The sequence below is a fragment of the Oncorhynchus gorbuscha genome, linkage group LG10, assembly GCF_021184085.1.
Source record: "Oncorhynchus gorbuscha isolate QuinsamMale2020 ecotype Even-year linkage group LG10, OgorEven_v1.0, whole genome shotgun sequence".
NCBI lineage: Eukaryota > Metazoa > Chordata > Actinopteri > Salmoniformes > Salmonidae > Oncorhynchus > Oncorhynchus gorbuscha.
In genome coordinates this window covers 20,344,365-20,363,006 of record NC_060182.1, presented here as the reverse complement: position 1 = coordinate 20,363,006, position 18,642 = coordinate 20,344,365, and the positions used below count along the sequence as shown (strand labels likewise).

Below are 18,642 nucleotides of genomic sequence, written 5' to 3'. Positions count from 1 at the left end.
ACAGAGACAGAGACAGAGACAGAGACAGAGACAGAGAGGAAATACATGTACAGAGGGGGAAGGAAGAAGGAGGGGTAGAGAGAAGGAGGAGGAAGAGAGAGGGCGGGGGAGAGAAAAAGAGTGGGAAGGAAGGAGGAGGGGGAGAGAGAAGGAGGAGGGAGAGAAGGGAGAGAAGGGAGAAAGATGCCAGTTACGATATGAATAATCCAATGTTTCTAAATGTGAAGTGCATGATCTTATCACTGAAGGGCTTTTATGGCTAATCCTGCTGATTAGACATCAAACCAAAAACAATGGCAAAGAAAGCATCTCACTTAGACATGAACAGATCTGAGTAGAAAGCTGAATTTATTTTCAAATATAAATTAGATTTGCTGAAGCACATATTTTATCCCATTTGCACCATCCCCTAGTGGTGACCTCTATGTTTCTGCTCTTTGTGCTGTAGGTTTTCTGTCATGTTTGATTTGTGTCAGCAGTGAGTACCTGTTCACAGATGGCCCCACTAATGGACAAGGGGAAGGGGCGGACATTGCCTCTTCCCAGGTTGTCCCTCTTTCTCTGGTTACTGAAGAGCTTGAGCTCCCTCTTCTCCTCGTCGTCCAGTGTGTTGCAGTATCGGACCTGACGACCAAACCAAAACACTCTTTCGTCACCCATATCAAAAACATTAGGTATCCCTTCATAAATGTGTCGAAGGTCACTAGACACAGGTAATCAGGTAAACTAGTGTCACCTCGTTGTCGTGCGGGGGCAGCTGGTGAATTAGCTGTTTGATGCGGTGCTTCTCTCCTGGGCTGTTCACATACGGCACCCTGTCCTCAGGTAGAGAACCGTAGTACTGATGCACCTGACAGGGACACAAACCACAACACTCTGGCTTTAGTCTCACAAAGCGCTAAGGGTCTTAGTTCAGCATAGTGACAATGATAGCATCTTCTACAGCCTTGGTACATGTTTGTTTTTGCACTCAACAATTTTTGTTTGTTTGTTGTAATGACAGGATTGATAGAGTGGCTGGTCTGATCCTTCCTGAAGTATGCCATGTGCCTACCTATCATTATAAACGTTACTATCTCTGTAAATTGAATGGTAAAATGTCTGTCGATTAAAACCAAAAGTTTAAAAACCCTCCCGGGTGAACCTGAAAGCTGCAGTTTTTAATGAATAGATGATGGCTTTATATTCTGCTGTGTTGGTTATTGTTCTGTCCTCCATCATCCTTGGCCTTGAGAACAACGGCTGGAACAAGAAGTGTCTGGAACAAAGGCTCTTGTGGCTCTGCAGCAGACACAGCCTTGGAGAGCAATGTTCTCTTTCATTGCAGACAGTGTTTTGTAGAGTCCCGATTGTAGGCTCTTATTCCACTTAGCTTTATTAGTCCATATATGATGGAAATTTGTCTCCTGCTTTTTATCCAACAAATGCGTTCCTTGCTCTAGGGAACATGGAAGGGAGGGAGGGAGCATGGCAGCATTGCATCACAGGTCCCACTTCTGCAGCACTTTACCGTGGAGACAAGCAGGAATTATTACTTCAACCTGAGACATCAATGCCAGCAAACCTCCAGCTGCCAGCTCACTCCCACTAGATTTTTGCCCTGGTCCTTGGATTTGAACCGCCAACCTTCCAGTTGCTGGCCCCCCCTCAATGCTACCGCAGCCCCCATAGTGATGGGAAAATAGAAAAGTATCTATGATTTCTGAATGCCTGTAGGCTACAATCAAAGTAATTATAGGCATTCAGGAAAACTTGCTGAGCTGAAGTCACATGATAGAAAGGAGGGAAAATGCTTCAGGTAATTATTCTTCAAGAACACAACAATCTTATGGTACAATTAATGTTTTGTCACACCTCAATGATTTGCAACATAATCCTCGACACATACAGAGCAGATTTAAACTAAAATCATTGTGTGGCTCACACCTAACATTGCACAAAATAAATTAGGGCCTTCCAATCCACTAGAAAACAGCCATCTAGTCAACAGCAGACGCTAAACTTAGTTGTAGGTCACAATCATCCAGCAGGCTTGATTGCCTTCATCTCCTGTAGGTTCAGAGAAAGGCCACAGCATCCCTCAGAATCCTGTCAAGATGGCTAACTGGAGAAAATAACTATCATCAGCCCTGCCTGTCATCTATTAACAGAGCTCCTGAAGTGAGGGAGGAAGGGAGGGTGGGGAAAGGAAAGAAGGAAGGGAGGGCAGGTGGGCTGGAGGGAGGGCGGGTCGGCGGAAGGGGAAGGGAAGTAAGGATGGAAGGATGGGAGAGAGGGAGGGAGCGATGGAGGAAGGGGTGCTGGGAGGAAGGGAGCATCGCAGCATCGCATCACAGGTCCCACTGAGCAGCACTTTACAGTGGAGACAAGCAGGAATTATTACTTCAGCCTGAGAACAAACAAAGGACTAACTTCTCCCTCATCTGGACAGCTCCCGTCAATGGAAAGAACTAATCATTTTTATGTCTGTGCTGTTTTCTCTCTGTGGTGAAAGTTTATGTTTCAGTTTGTTCCAATTTGAGGGGTTAGGAATGACAATCCTGATAGAATAAAACATAGCAATCCAGCAAACAGCAAACAATTCTAGAATATATAATACACACCATCATTACACCACTGAAACCAAAAGAGGCACCATCATTTCATTACTTTCATGTTATTCAGACGATGCAGTCCACAGATTATCCTTCAGGTCATCTTCATGGTTTGGTCACGGTTGTCATTAGGTTGGGCTCTGACCTCTCTGCTCATGTCATGTCATGTCAACAGTGACAGTTGAGTAATTTCTTCACATTTGCACTTCCATGAAATGTTTGACAGCTAATTTGTTATGCTTGGTAGGTTTGATTTCTCACACACACACACACACACACACACACACACACACACACACACACACACACACACACACACACACACACACACACACACACACACACACACACACACACACACACACACACACACACACACACACACACACACACACACACACACACACACACACACACACACACACACACACACACACACACACAATAGAGGGAGTTTTAAAGCAATTAACCATCAGTTCTGCTGCTTGTATATCAATCAATGAATCCACCCCTCTCAGATAACTAGGAAAATTAAGAAGGGGGAAAAGAAGAAGGGGAAAAGAGGGGTACAAAGTGGATGGTGTACCTGCTCAGGGCTGAGACCAGGGGGCACCCAGGCGTATTCCTCCAGTGCGCAGCCTGAGTCGTCGTCAGAGGTAGAGTTCCCCTGGAAGTCATACATCAACTTAGTGACACTCTTCTCCATCTCCAGAGACATGGCCCTCACCACATGCTCCTCACTGGGACACTTAGAGTAGACACAGGTCTTACTTTAGCAAAGCAGAGAGAGAGAGAGAAAGGGGGAGAGAAAGACAGAGCGTGAGGGAGGGAGGGAGGGAGGGAGGGAGGGAGGGAGGGAGGGAGGGAGGGAGGGAGGGAGGGAGGGAGGGAGGGAAAACAAAAAGAGATAGAGAGGAGAGAGAGAGAAAGATAGAGAAAGTAATTAGTATTCTACACTACAGGCTGCGGTTTCAGATTTCCCAGGGCCATACATCAGGGCTATGGCAGATATATGAAAGCATTTTCACCAATTTGTTATAACCAATTATGCATAAATATTGTACAGAGTCATACACACAAACACACACACTGGCTCAGACTTTAATAAAACTGTCAAATGTACAAAATGTTTGTGCCATTATAGTTTTCAAAACTAATATACAGTCCAAACACAGAAATCTAACACAACAAACCTAAGTTATGTGACCATTTATCAGATATGGCTGAGCTCCTAAGACAGTGTTGATCATAATTCAGAATATGAATTAGAATGAGCAGAGATCAATGCAGAGGCAATAGAGATAGAGATAGAGAGAGGGAGAGAGGGAGAGGGAGAGGATGGATGGCTGGATAGTGGAACAGCTGGACACATTACTAATACATGACTGATTAGGAGGAGACGGTATCTGCTGCAGATCGCTACCTGCCGTCACCAGAAACATGGCACTGAAAGCAATTCATTTAGGGAGTAAATGGGACATTTTATAGCATGAATGGATGGTGGGTGATAGGGGTAAAGGCCAGGGCAAGGTGCCCCTACAGTAAGTTGGTCTATATGAGAAACAAGATGGGTTTACTGTAGCTAATCCACTTCCAATAAAATCAGTCCCACCACATGACTCGTCACGGATCAGGCTCAAACAGGATCTGTCCACCATTAATCCAAAACAACATTCCCTCACCACAACACAGACACCCTGTGGAACGTCCATTACTTGGAATCTAACAGATAGCTACAACAACTTTTCAGAGCTTCTTACACAACACACAAAGCCACATGAGATAACTAAAGCCATGAAAGCACAAGGACATAACTAATCTCCCTCGCTGTGCTTTGAGGAGTGAGCCAGTGAGTCAGACTGCATGAGGTAGTGTGGTGTGTTGTTTATCTCGCTCTAAGATGGACGCTGCTGATTCCTCTAGGGTTCTAGGTAAAGCTGGTGCTGATGTAGCTGCTAGCTCTTGGCCTGGCCCAAGCAGGCAGACAGTGCATCAGTTACATCACAACTGTATGGAGTAGAGAGAGTGGGGGAGAGAAGGACTCATGGGAGACCTGGAGAGTGTGTGTGTGAGTTCGATGTAACACACTCTCACTACGCCGAGTGGTTTGTCATCACGCACTCCTCTAATCTGCCCCGGCAACACATTAAGGGGGTGGAGGAATTTGGAGGGAGGGAAGGAGGGAGGCAGGCAGGCAGGCAGGGAAATTTGATCTTTCACTTTTTTTCTCACTGGTTTGTGTTCAGTTCTGCGTTCTAGAGAGAGAAAAAAACAGAGGCTTGTCTATCAGTCACAGCCAATCAGAGATAACATGCATTATGTGCCATTAGTTCACTGATAATGAATATGACCACATAGCCAATATGAGTGACACATCATCTGCATCGCATGAATGACAGCTTTGGCCAGGAGCATCATTATTACCACTCTTGTTACATACTGTAAAGTTCAAGGAGCTTCAGTCAATAATCACCATGACATTTAGTTTTGCCATGGCTTAAAGAAAAAGTTTATCAGACAAATATCAAGAGGGGATGAATGCTGCCACATCTCATTGTCTGTAGAAGAAGGTAATCACTCAATTTTAATGAAAGGGTGGTAGTATGCTTTCTACAGTGTCCAAAACTACAAACGACTTCATCTTCAGAGAGAGAAAGAATTAGAAATAGATATGCTGTAAATGGAGAGAGATTGATAGGTATAGATTTTGGCTCTTTAATCTATAGCAAAGAACAAGCAGCAAAAACATATACATGATCAATTACAAATCTTAGAATCAACTATTAAAGACTACCAGAACCCACTGGATTCTCAAAATACAGACCTTCCAACCCAAGAAGGTCTGTGGGGTTGACGGTAACCTAAATGAAATGATAAAATATACAGACCACAAATTCCAATTGGCTATACTTAAACTCTTTAACATCATCCTCAGCTCTGGCATCTTCCCCAATATTTGGAACCAAGGACTGATCACCCACAAATTTGACAGCAATAACTACCGTGGGATATGTTCAACAGTAACCCTGGGAAAATCCTCTGCATTATCATTAACATCGTACATTCCCTAAACGAAAACAATGTACTTAGCAAATGTCAAATTGGCTTTTTACCAAATTACCATACAATAGACCAGGTATTCACCCTGCACACTCTAATTGACAAGCAAACAAAACAAAACAAAAGCATATCATGCTATGTTGATTTCAAAAAAGCTTTCGACTCAGTTAGGCATGAGGGTCGGATATACAAATTGATGGAAAGTGGTGTTGGGGGAAAAACATACGACATTATAAAATCCATGTACACAAACAACAAGTGTGCGGTGAAAATTTGCAAAAAAAACACACACATTTCTTTCTACTGGGCCGGGGGGGTGAGACAGGGATGCAGCTTAAGCCCCACCCTCTTCAACTATATATATCAACGAATTGGTGAGGGCACTAGAACAGTCTGCAGCACCCGGCCTCACCCTATCTGAAGTCAAATGTTTCTGTTTGCTGATCTGGTGCTTCTGTCACCAACCTAGGATTGCCTACAGCAGCACCTCTTATCTTCTGCACAGATTCTGTCAGACTTGGGCCCTGACAGTAAATCTCAGTAAGACAAAAATGTTATTCCAAAAAAGGTCTAGTTACCAGGACCACAATTACAAATTCCATCTAGACACCATTGCCCTAGAGCACAATAAAAACTATATATACCTCGGCCTAAACATCAGCGCTACAGGTAACTTCCACGAAGCTGTGAACGATCTGAGAGATATGGCAAGAAGGGCCTTCTATGCCATCAAAAGGAACATAAAATTCGACATACCAATTAGGATCTGGCAAAAAAAAAATTTGAATAAGTTATAGACTCCATTTCCCTTTATGGTTGTGAGGTCTTGGATCCGCTCACCAACCAAGAATTTACAAAACGGGACGAACACCAAATTGAGTCTGCATGCAGAATTCTGCAAAAATATCCTCTGTGTACAACATAAAACACCAAATAATGCATGCAGACATATTGGAAATAATACCTGACACATTGGAAAGAATTTATAAAGAAACTGCAAACTAGAACGCTATTTGACCCCGCACAGAGAGTACACATGGGCAAAATACCTGACCACTGTGACTGACTCAGAATGAAGGAAATATTTGACTATGTATAGACTCAGTGAGCATAGCCTTGCTACTGAGAAAGGCAGACGAAGGCAGACCTAGCTCTCAAGAGGACAGGGTATATGCACACTGTCCACAAAATGAGGTGGAAACTGAGCCACACTTACTAACCTCCTGCCAAATGTATGACCATATTAGAGACACATATTTCCCTCAGATTACACAGACCTACAAAGCCTTCAAAAAAATGATGAAATCCCATATCTATTGGGTGAAATACCACAGTGTGCAATCACAGCAGCAATATGTGTGACCTGTTGCCACAAGAAAATGGCAACCAGTGAAGAACAAACATCATTGTAAATACAACCTATATTTCTATTTATTTATTTTCCCTTTTGTACTTGAACTATTTGCACATTATTACAACACTGTATACTGTATATACGTAATAAGACTATAAGAAATGTTTCTTTTGTGAGTGTAATATTTACTGTAAATTTGTTATTGTTTATCTAGTTCACTTGCTTTGGCAATGTAAAAGTATGTTTCCCATGCCAATAAAGCCCCTTAAATTGAAATTGAATTGATTTGAGATTGATATAGAGAGAAAGAGTTATAGTGATCTGTCAAATCATTGCTGAAATAAATGTAATTTTTTTCATGTGTCATGCTTCACCTCCCTCCGTCCTCGTCCTTCCATCCTCATGTGGATCTGACAGTCTCTGTGTGAGTGTGCATGAGAGAAAGAAGGAGAGCGTGAGGGAAGGAAGTGAGGAAGGAAGGAAGGAAGGAAGGAAGGAAGGAAGGAAGGAAGGAAGGAAGAGGAAGGAGAGAGTAAGAGAGCAAGAGCCTCTTCTTTATGTAAAAACGAACATGAGAAGAAGTGCTCGTCTGAAGCATTGAACACCTAACCAATGGTCCATTACTTCTTCACTGACAGTTCTCCACCAATCATATGCCGCTGTTTTGCGTTCCCCATGTCACACTGCCGTTATAATAAAACACATGACATGTTTCTCTTAAATATCACATTTACATACGTATTCAGATCCTTTACTTAGTACTTTGATGAAGCACCTTTGGCAGCGATTATCGCATCGAGTCTTCATGGGTATGACGCTACAAGCTTGGCACATCTGTATTTGGGGAGTTTCTCCCATTCTTCTCTGCAGATCCTCTCAAGCTCTGTCATGTTGAATGAGAAGCGTTGCTGTACAGCTATTTTCAGGTCTCTCCAGAGATGTTCGATTGAGTTCAAGTCCAGGCTCTGGCTGGGCCACTCAAAACATTCAGAGACTTGTTCCCGAAGCCACTCCTGTGCTGTATTTGCTGTGTGCTTAGGGTCGTTGTCTTGTTGGAAGGAGAACCTTTGCCCCAGTCTGAGGTCCTGAGTGCTCTGGAGCAGGTTTTCATCAAGGATCTCTCTGTACTATTCTCTGTTCATCTTTCCCCTGATAATGACTAGTCTCCCAGTCCCTGCCGCTGAAAACATCCCCAGAGCATGATACTGCCACCACCATGCTTCACCATATGGATGGTGCCTCGTTTCCTTCAGGCGTGATGTTTGGCATTTAGGCCAAAAAGTTCAATCTTGGTTTCATTAGACCAGAGAATTTTGTTTCTCATGGCCTGAGAGTCTTTACGTGCCTTTTGGCAAACTCCAAGCGGGTTGTCATGTGCCTTTTACTGAGGAGTAGACTCCAATCAAGTTGTAGAAACATCTCAAGGATGATCAATGAAAACATGGTGCAATGAAAACATGGTGCACTGTCTTCAAACTCCCTGTCATAAATGAGCCAAGGCACAGCGTGCATGTAATTCCACATCTTTAATGAAAGTGAAACCTTCACAAAAAAACAGGTAAACAGAAACCGAACGTGACCAACCATGGCGCACACAAACATTCCCAGAAAATAAATAATTACCCACAATATTAGGTGGGAAAAAGGCTGCCTAAGCATGAATCCCAATCAGATACAACGACAGACAGCTGCCTCTTATTGGGAACCCACTCGGCCAAAAACGAAGAAATAGAAAACATAGAATGCCCACCCAAATCACACCCTGACCTAACCAAATAGAGAAATAGAACGGCTCTCTATGGTCAAGGCATGACAGCACCTGAGCTCAATTTCGAGTCTCACAGCAATGGATCTGTTTTTGCTTCATCATTATAGGGTATAAATGAATGTAATCCACTTTAGAATAAGGCTGTAACATAAGAAAAAGTCTGAATACTTTCCTAATGCACTGTATCTATACTATACACATCCTTCATCTGTGAAGGTTATGAGCAAAAACTCTGTAATGATCATCTCTAAACACTGATCAGTATCTCTTTTCTCATCTCATGTTCAACAATGAGAAACAAAATGGTGATTGATTCTATTTGCAGCCACAAAAATATCAGCAGTTGCATAACTTGCCTACATAGTCCATTATGTCCTAGAATGGGAGAAATTATGTTGTTGTTTTTTCTTGTTATTTTTTAAAATAAAAGCAACTCAAAATATATAATAGCAAAAACTATCAAAGAGTATACAACATTGCAAACAGTCTGGGGGACATTAGCTATTCGCTGTCCCAACATCGGGAAACAAAGGGAAACCCAGCCGCGAGCTTCCAAGTGACGCGAGCCTACCAGACGAGCTAAATATCTTTTATACTTGCTTCGAGGCAAGCAACACAGAAGCATGCATGAGAGCACCAGCTGTTCTGGATGACTGTGTGATCACGCTGTCAGTAGCAGATGTGAGCAAGACCTTTAAACAGGTCAAAATCCACAAGCCACGGGCCAGACGGATTACTAGGACGTGTACTCAAATCATGCGCAAAGCAACTGGCAAGTGTCTTTACAGACATTTTCAACCTCTCCCTGAGAGAAATACCTACAGGTTTCAAGCAGACCACCATAGTCCCTGTGCCCAAGAAAGCGAAGGTAACCTGCCTAAATGACTACCGCCCTGTAGCACTCACGTCATTAGCCATGAAGTGATTTGAAAGGCTGGTCATGGCTCACATCAACACCATCATCCCGGAAACCCTAGACCCACTCCAATTCGCATACCGCCCCAACAGATCCACAGATGACGCAATCTCAGTCACACTCTCCACTCTGCCCTTTCCCTATGTAAGAATGGTGTTCATTGACACAGCTCAACGTTCAACACCATAGTGCTCAAATAGCTCAAACCTATGTACGAATGGTGCTCATTGACACAGTTCAGCATTCAACACCATAGTGCTCAAATAGATCAAACCTAAGCAAGGACACTGGGACTAAACACCCCCTCTGCAACTGGATTCTAGACTTCCTGATGGGCCTCCCCCAGGTGGTAAGGGTAGGCAACATCACATCTGCCACGCTGATACTCAACACGGGGGCCCCTCCGGGGTTGGTCCTCGGTCCCCTCCTGTAATCCCTGTTCACCCACGACTGCACAGCCAAGCATGACTCCAATACCATCATTAAGTTTGCTGACGCCACAACAGTTGTAGGCTTGATCACCGACAACGATGAGTCAGTCTATGGGGTCCCAGGACAAAAAGCTCTCCCTCAACGTGAGCAAGACAAAGAAGCTGAACGTGGACTACAGGAAAAGGAGGGCCAAACATGCCCCCAATCACATCTACAGGGCTGTAGTGGAGCATGTCGAGAGTTTAAAGTTCCTTGGTGTCCACATCACCAACAAACTATCATGGTCCAAACACACCATGACAATCGTGAAAAGAGCACGACAACACATTTTCCCCCTCAGGAGACTAAAAAGATTTGGCATGGGTACTCAGATCCTCAAAACGTTCTACAGCTTTACCATTGAGAGCATCCTGATCAGTTGCATCACCACCTGGTATGGCAACTGCTTGGCATCCAATTGTAAGGAGCTACTGAGGGTAGTGTGTACGTCCCAGTACATCACATCACCAAGCTTCCTGCCGTCTATTATTCAGACCCCTCCATTTTTTCCACATTTTGTTTTATGAAAAGAAAACTAATCTACACACAATACCCCAAATGATAAAGTGAAAACAGGTTTTTAGAAATTTGGGCAAATGTATAAAAAACAGAAATACCTTATTTACATTCAGACCCTTTGCTTTCAGACTCAAAATTGAGCTCAGGTGCATCCTGTTTCCAATGATCATCCTTGAGATGTTTCCACAACTTGATTGGAGTCCACCTGTTCTTGATTGGAGTCCACCTGGTAAATTACATTTATTGGGCATGATTTGGAAATGCACACACCTGTCTATATACAGTGCCTTGCGAAAGTATTCGGCCCCCTTGAACTTTGCGACCATGTTTGAAGCCTGAAATGTGGCAAAAGGTCGCAAAGTTCAAGGGGGCCGAATACTTTCGCAAGGCACTGTAAGGTCCCACAGTTGACAGTACATGTCAGAGCAAAAACCAAGCAATGACGTCGAAGGAACTGTCCGTAGAGCTCTGAGACATGATTTTATCGAGGCACAGATATGGGGAAGGGTGCCAAAACATTTCTGCAGCATTGACGTTCCCCGAGAAACACAGTGGCCTCCATCATTCTTAAATGGAAGAAGGTTGGAACCACCAAGACTCTTCCTAGAGTTCGCTGCCCAGCCAAACTGAGCAATCGGGAGAGAAGTGCCTTGGTCAGGGAGGTGACCAATAACCTGATAGATCTCCAGAGTTCCACTGTGGAGATGAGAGAACTTTCCAGAAGGACAACCATCTCTTCAGCACTCCACCAATCAGGCCTTTATGGTTGAGTGGCCAGACGGAAGCCACTTCTCAATAAAAGGCACATGACAGTCCGCTTGGAGTTTGGTCTGATCTGGTCTGATGAAACCAAGATTGAACTCTTTTGCCTGAATGCCAAGAATCACCTCTGGAGAAAACCTGGCACCATCTTCTGTATACCACCCCTACAATGTCACAACACAACTGATTGGCTCAAACACATTAAGTAGGAAAGAAATTCCACAAATGAACTTTTAACAAGCCACACCTGTTAATTGAAATGTATTCCAGGTGACTACTTCATGATGCTGGTTGAGAGAATGCCAAGAGTATGCTGTCATCAAGGCAAAAGGTGGCTACTTTGAAGAATCTAAAATATAAAATATATTTTGATTTGTTTAACACTTATATATGCCATTTAGCAGACGCTTTTATCCAAAGCGACTTACAGACATGTGTGCATACATTCTACGTATGGGTGGTCCCGGGAATCGTTACAGAAGGACCACACTTGTTTGGTTACTACATGATTCCATATGTGTTATTTGTTATTTAATAGTTTTGATGTATTCACTACTATTCTACAATGTAGGAAATAGTAATATAAAGAAAAACCCTTGAATGAGTAGGTGTGTCCAAACTTTTGACTGGTACTGTATATACTGTATTTCATTTCCCTGACACCTTCACAGTTCACATTTCATTGATGGCAGAGAGGCTTGTTGAGCGAGCAGGGACAGAGCTGGATCCTAAAGCCAGTGTCACATGAATACTGACTATAACAGACCGAGAATGCTGGACCTAGCAGCCTAACTGTTGAGGCCAGGATGGACTGGGCTCTTCAGGGAGCTGTGTGACCTGTACAGTACTGTCTGGCTGGATTAAATACACAGCCTCTAGGTAAGTCTGGGTGACAGATATAAAGACACTTCTCTCTCCCCAGCTCTACTGACAGCACTTCATCACTCACAGCTGTAGAGGAACTTCAATGGTTCTGCTCATCCAATGAACTATTGAAGAAAGAATATATGTGAAGCCACTAAGCTTTACTAGATGAGAGGGTACATGTGCGTGGTGTGTGTGTGTGTGTGTGTGTGTGTGTGTGTGTGTGTGTTTGAATTGGTTCCTCATGTACGAGTGATTTAAATCCCCTCTAGGACTGGTGTGTCCTTCCTTTGCAATACTGTAAAACATCAAACACATTTATAATTTGCCCTCGGGCCATTGGGAAAGTTGTGGCAGACAAATGTATAAATTACCAAAGTGCTTAAAGGTCAATTATTGAAAAATTGAAAATCCGGATTCATTGAGTAAGTCTGCTAGTGTATAATAGAGGAATAATCAGAGTTGGGGGAAATACTGTAAATGTATAATTTATGTTGAAAAGTGTTCTTCTCTAATGACATAACTCAGCAGTGTATGGATTAAACCTCCATAAATATTAATTTGGCTGATAAGGCCCACTTTCAATGGTAACTGAGAAGGTCATTTTCTATTGTGTGTAGAGTGGATTGGTTTATTGGTTCTATCCCATTTAGACACTTTATTTGTCTAAACTACTCAACAAAAATACATGAACAAAAGAATATGTCAATCTGCTGTGGGACAACAGACAGATGCTACCTAACACCATCCCACTCACTTACTTCCTGTATCACCGCCTGGTATGGCAACTGCACCGCCCTCAAACACAAGGGTCTACAGAGGGTGGTGCAGAGGGCCTAATACGTCACTGGGGGAATGCTCTTTGCCTTCCAGAACATTTACCAACCAGCTTTCAGTATCACGTCAGAATTAGACATTCATCCATGTATCAAAATGTCAAGTTTTGAAGTTGTTCCAAATGGGACATTTCAAATGGGTTAATGGTTAAGTTTAGGTATTAACTCTGAATTTTGAAGGTTAGGGTTAAGTTTAGGTATTAACTCTGAATTTTGAAGGTTAGGGTTAAGTTCAGGCATTAACTCTGAATTTTGAAGGTTATTAACTTAACTGAATTTTGAAGGTTAGGGTTAAGTTTAGGTATTAACTCTGAATTTTGAAGGTTAGGGTTAAGTTCAGGCATTAACTCTGAATTTTGAAGGTTAGGGTTAAGTTCAGGCATTAACTCTGAATTTTGAAGGTTAGGGTTAAGTTCAGGCATTAACTCTGAATTTTGAAGGTTAGGGTTAAGTTCAGGCATTAACTCTGAATTTTGAAGGTTAGGGTTAAGTTCAGGCATTAACTCTGAATTTTGAAGGTTAGGGTTAAGTTCAGGCATTAACTCTGAATTTTGAAGGTTAGGGTTAAGTTCAGGCATTAACTCCAAATTCTTAAGAGTTAGGGTTAAGTTTAGGCATGTACTCTGAATGGTTAACCTTTTCACACTTATCAACAAACTGGTGTGATCATTCTACAGTGGTTCCTGCAGCATATGCTCAAACTGGTGTGATTAGAACGCTTATTTAGAACGTCCAGTTTAGATTGACGCAACAGTCAGCATTTGAGCTAGCCTCATTGGTTTTTCACAGAAACATTTTGCGCAAACACAGTCCTTACAAAGTTATGTCCTGAATGTGGCCAGTTTACTTGGGATGCAATATTCAGACATTTACAGAAGTAACGACAGCATACACAATCATCCAAACTGGAAAATGTAGGCTGCATTAGTCCTAGTGCTATACATTAGTCCTAGTGCTAACTCAGGAAAGACTGACATAACACAAGAAGTCATATTTAGAAAACAGAAACCACAATATGAATAAGCTAATAGCAATTACTATTTATAATTCATCACATTACAGGTGAGCTCAACATTGATCGAAATAATTCAATAAAACACTTTCTAGAAATCGAAAGTAATCATAGGATGGGTAGTTTGTGCGCGTCCGCATATTTTTTTCTTCTTTTTTCGCGTCAACCAAAGATAATAAGAGGAGACAAGAGGAGTACGGTCTGTTTGCAGTATGCATGTTGAAGGGGGTGTGTCATCTATGATCATTCACTTCCCTTCATTCACCTCCGGAAGTTTACTCGGAAGATGAGTGAACCATTCCTTCACCTTATTTGATTTTTTCATTCCTTTATCTCATTATAATATATTTGGTCTGAGACGTTTACGTGACACCCAGAATGCATTGTATAATGTCAACAAACATGGCGCCACATATAGCTGGCACATATCTTAGCATTAGCTCATTATAATCAGTAAAACCTTCAAAAAAAGTATTTTACACAAGTCATAGGTGTCTATTACAATCTATGCAATAATCGGAATGCATTATTTGTGACCAGTACTTGAAAACGTGAATAAAACGGTAAATACATTATGCTCCATACATACATACTGTAATGACCTGACTAGATCATAAATGAACAATTGTCCAGACAGAGGCTTGAGTTTACGAATTGACGCTTTATTACACCAACTTTACACAGGCTACTGTTTGGGCCGTAGCACACGCCAAATAGATGACAGATAACCCACAAGCCAATCGTGACCTTCTCTTGTGAAACCCAGACGTAAGAGAGAGAGAACAAAGGCTGAACCTGGTCTTAACTTCCAATGCTCCACCCCCCTGCCCAACCCCCCCTCCACACCACTCCGCCAACCACCAGGATGCCCGGCATCAGAACATTCCAGGCATTCCCGTGATTGGCAGATAGCAGGTTGATTGACAGGTCGGACCCCGCGAACACCGGGTACTGGTCAGTACAACACAACCACCTCCTAGCCTAACACATAACACACAGCTGTCTGTGCGGGTCGCTACACAGCCCCCCCACCACAAAGTCCCTCGTCCCCGAGGGAACAAACAAAGTCTCTGAAGCGACCCGGAGGTCTCCTTTGCCTGCGTGGCCGTGATGGTCGCAGAGTGCCCCTCTGGGACCCAGGGGATGAAGGCAGGGATATGGGTGACAAGGAAGCGGGAACGGGTAATACAGTCCGTGGCTCTGGGGAACCACGCGGTGACACAGGGGGAGACAGGGGGAGTGGGCTGTCTGGAGCCTTGTCTGCGGCACCTGAGGGTGGGTGCCTGGAGAATGTCATTGCCAGAGAGGGGAATTGTGGGGGTTCCTGGGGTTTGGGGAGAAGAGGCCTCTCTGTATGGGGCTAACCTGTCCCGGTGCAGTGCCACCTTTCTCCCCCTGGGAGGAAGCTGCACCCGGTACACAACCTCCCCTACCCTCTCCAGGACACTGCAGGGTCCCACCCAGTGACTGTCCAACTTGGGGCATCTGCCTTTTTTCCTTAGGGGCTGTAGACCCAGACCAGCTCCCCAGCCACAAAGTGCCTTCCCGGGTGTGCACGTCATAGTTCCTTTTCTGCCTCACACCTGCATTCACCAGCTGCTCTCTGGCGAAGGTGTGGGCTGTCTCCAGGCGGTCCTGGAGTCTCCGGGCATACTCCGGCCCCGGAGGAACATGAGGGCTATCCAGGGGCCGACCAAACGCCATCTCCGCAGGGGTGCGGATCTCTCCCCCAGCATGAGGAGGGCAGGCGTGCAGGAAGTGGAGTCTTGGACAGCGGAGCGGCATGCCATGAGGACCATAGGCAGGTGCTTGTCCCAGTCACGCTGGTGTTTGGAAGAGACGATGGCCAGCTGCTGTCCAAGCGTTTTGTTGAAGCGCTCCACAAGGCCATCACTTTGAGGATGGAGAGGAGTAGTGCGGGTCTTGTGCATACCCAGCCTCTCACACATGGTGGCGAACACACGGGACTCAAAGTTTCTGCCTTGGTCGCTGTGGATGGACTCTGCAGCTCCAAACCTGCTGAACATCCCCGCTGTCAGGGCGTCGACGATGGTCTCTGCCTCCTGGTCAGGCAGAGCATAGGCCTCGGGCCATTTTGTGAAATAGTCCATGGCCGTGAGCACCCAGCGGTTTCCACTGTCTGTGGTGGGGAACGGCCCAACTACATCCACTCCCACCCTCTCCATGGGAGCCCCCACTGGGAACTGTTGGAGCTGAGCATGAGAGCGGCCTGGGGGGCCCTTTCTCGCTGTGCAGTTGTCACAGCGGCGACAAAAGTCCTCCACATCCCTCTTGTGCTGCCCCCAGTAGAAGCCCTGACGGAGACGGCGCAGTGTTTTTGTGACCCCAAAGTGTCCAGTCCCCACCCCCCCATGAGTACTCTGGAGCACAGCCTCCCGCAATGCTTTTGGGACCACCACCTGCCACCTCTCCTCTCCCGTAGCTGACTCCTTCCATGCCCGCTGTAGCACGCCATCAGCCAGCCGCAGTCTCTCAAACTTCGACCACAACCCTTTGGTCGCGAGTGAGAGCGCTGTCACCTCTTCCCATGGTGGCCTCACCTGCGCCTCTACCCACTGTAGCACTGGCTGTAGGTCTGTGTCCCGTCCCTGCTGCTGCCGCCATTCAGCCACGTCGACAGTCTGCAGCTCACAGCAGACAGGCCCGCTCGCCCGACACACTGTGGCACAGACACCCTCCTCTGCCCGCAGCTCTCTCTCCCGTCCCTCTCTCCGTTCACAGTGGCGGCAGCCGTCTGCAGTACAGGGCCGACGGGACATGGCGTCGGCGTTGGAGTGGCGTGCCCCTGCCCTGTGCACCACCGTGAAGTCATACGGCTGAAGCTCCTCCAACCAGCGTGCCACCTGCCCCTCTGGCTCTCTGAAAGACATGAGCCACTGGAGAGCAGAGTGGTCAGTCCTTACAGTAAAGGGCAGACCACCCAGGTAGTACTTGAAGTGTTTGACGGAAGCCACAACAGCCAAGAGCTCCCGCCGGGTGACACAGTAGCGGCGCTCATGTTTGTCAAATGTTTTGCTGAAGTACGCCACCACTCTCTCCCCTCTGGCCCCACCTGGGCCAGCACCCCACCCATGCCCACATTGCTCGCGTCTGTGTCCAGGATAAAGGGCAAGGTGAGGTCAGGGGGCGAGCACGGGGCCTCGATCAGTGCACGTTTGAGGGTGTTGAACGCCTCCTCACACTCCACTGTCCAAGTGAAAGCCTTGTCCTTCGGCAGCAGGCGGTTCAGTGGAGCAGCAACGCTTGAGAAGCCCCGTACAAACCTCCTGTAGTACGAGGCCAGGCCCAGGAAGCTCTTCAGCTGACGCTGGTCGGTGGGGGTGGGCCAGTCTCTGACAGCCCCTACCTTGTCCTCCATGGTGCTGATCCCCTCCTTCCCCACTCGGTGGCCCAAAAAGGACACCTCTCTCCTCATGAAGTGGCACTTCTCGGGGTGGAGCTTCAGACCTGCGGCAGCCACCCTCTCCAACACACACCGTAGCGCCCCCAGGGCTGACTGGAAGGAGCTGCCATGGGCCAGGATGTCATCGAGGTATACCAGACACTGCTGTCGGGGGATGCCATCCAGCACCCTGTCCATCAAACGCTCAAAAGTAGCTGGAGCGTTGCACAGGCCAAAGCACAGGACCTTGAACTGCCAGTGTCCTCTGTTAGTGGAGAACGCAGTTTTGGCTCTGGCCTCTGGGGAGAGGGGCACCTGCCAGTAGCCACTGCGGAGGTCTAGTGAGGAGAACCAGGAGGACCCCCTAACCAGGTCCAGCGACTCATCGATACGTGGTATGGGGTATGAGTCCTTCCTGGTTACCTCATTCAGCCGCCTGCGTCTGCTAAATGACTTAAATGTAAATGTAAATGTAGTCCACACAGAACCTCAGCTTGCCCCCCTTCTTCGGAACCATGACGACTGGCACCGCACAGGGGCTGTCTGAGGGCTCAATGAAGTCTGCCCGCTGCATCTCCAACACAGCCTTGTCTGCCGCCTCCTGGCGTGCCAGCGGGATACGGCGGGGACGCATCTTGATGGGTCGAGCATCACCTGTGTCGATCTCATGCTGCACCAGATGAGTCTGACCCACCTCTTCCTCACTCAACGCAAAGCTGTCTCTGAATTCAAACAGCAACTGCCACAACCGTTCCTGCTGCTCAGGGTCAAGACCAACACAGTTCCTCCCCCATATCTCCCTCACTGCAGACAGTGTCCTCACCTCTCCCATCTGGGGTAGCTGGGCTGGGGGGGTGCGACCCGGGCTCACAGAGGGCTGTGTCATGGAGGTAGCTGGGGGAATGTAACACACCGCCGTAGGTGACAGGGGGACTGGGGAAAAGTCACACACAGCTGTGGGGGAGGGGGCGCAGCCATGAGTCTCTGCTGCTTTAACTGTTGGAGTAAAGGGTTTGTTGGGTTGAGTGAATGTGACATTAGGGGGGCCATGGTGACTTCCGTCCCTCCCTGGAAGCTCAGTGT

At 45.9% G+C, this 18,642-nt stretch overlaps 1 protein-coding gene across 2 annotated transcripts in view; it reads right to left on the bottom strand.

The window, feature by feature from the left end:
• LOC124045657 (prickle-like protein 2) overlaps positions 1–18,642 on the bottom strand; it is a 64,734-nt gene that overhangs the window by 5,991 nt on the left and 40,101 nt on the right. The window contains exons 2-4 of one of the 2 annotated variants that reach the window (XM_046365132.1): positions 3,181–3,364; positions 737–850; positions 487–624 (exon numbers count right to left, since the gene is read on the bottom strand). In XM_046365132.1, the coding sequence (XP_046221088.1) occupies positions 487–624; positions 737–850; positions 3,181–3,312 (384 nt within the window). In that variant the 5' untranslated portion in view covers positions 3,313–3,364. The remainder of the gene's footprint in view (positions 1–486; positions 625–736; positions 851–3,180; positions 3,365–18,642) is intronic. The other variant, XM_046365131.1, reaches the window with a different exon arrangement.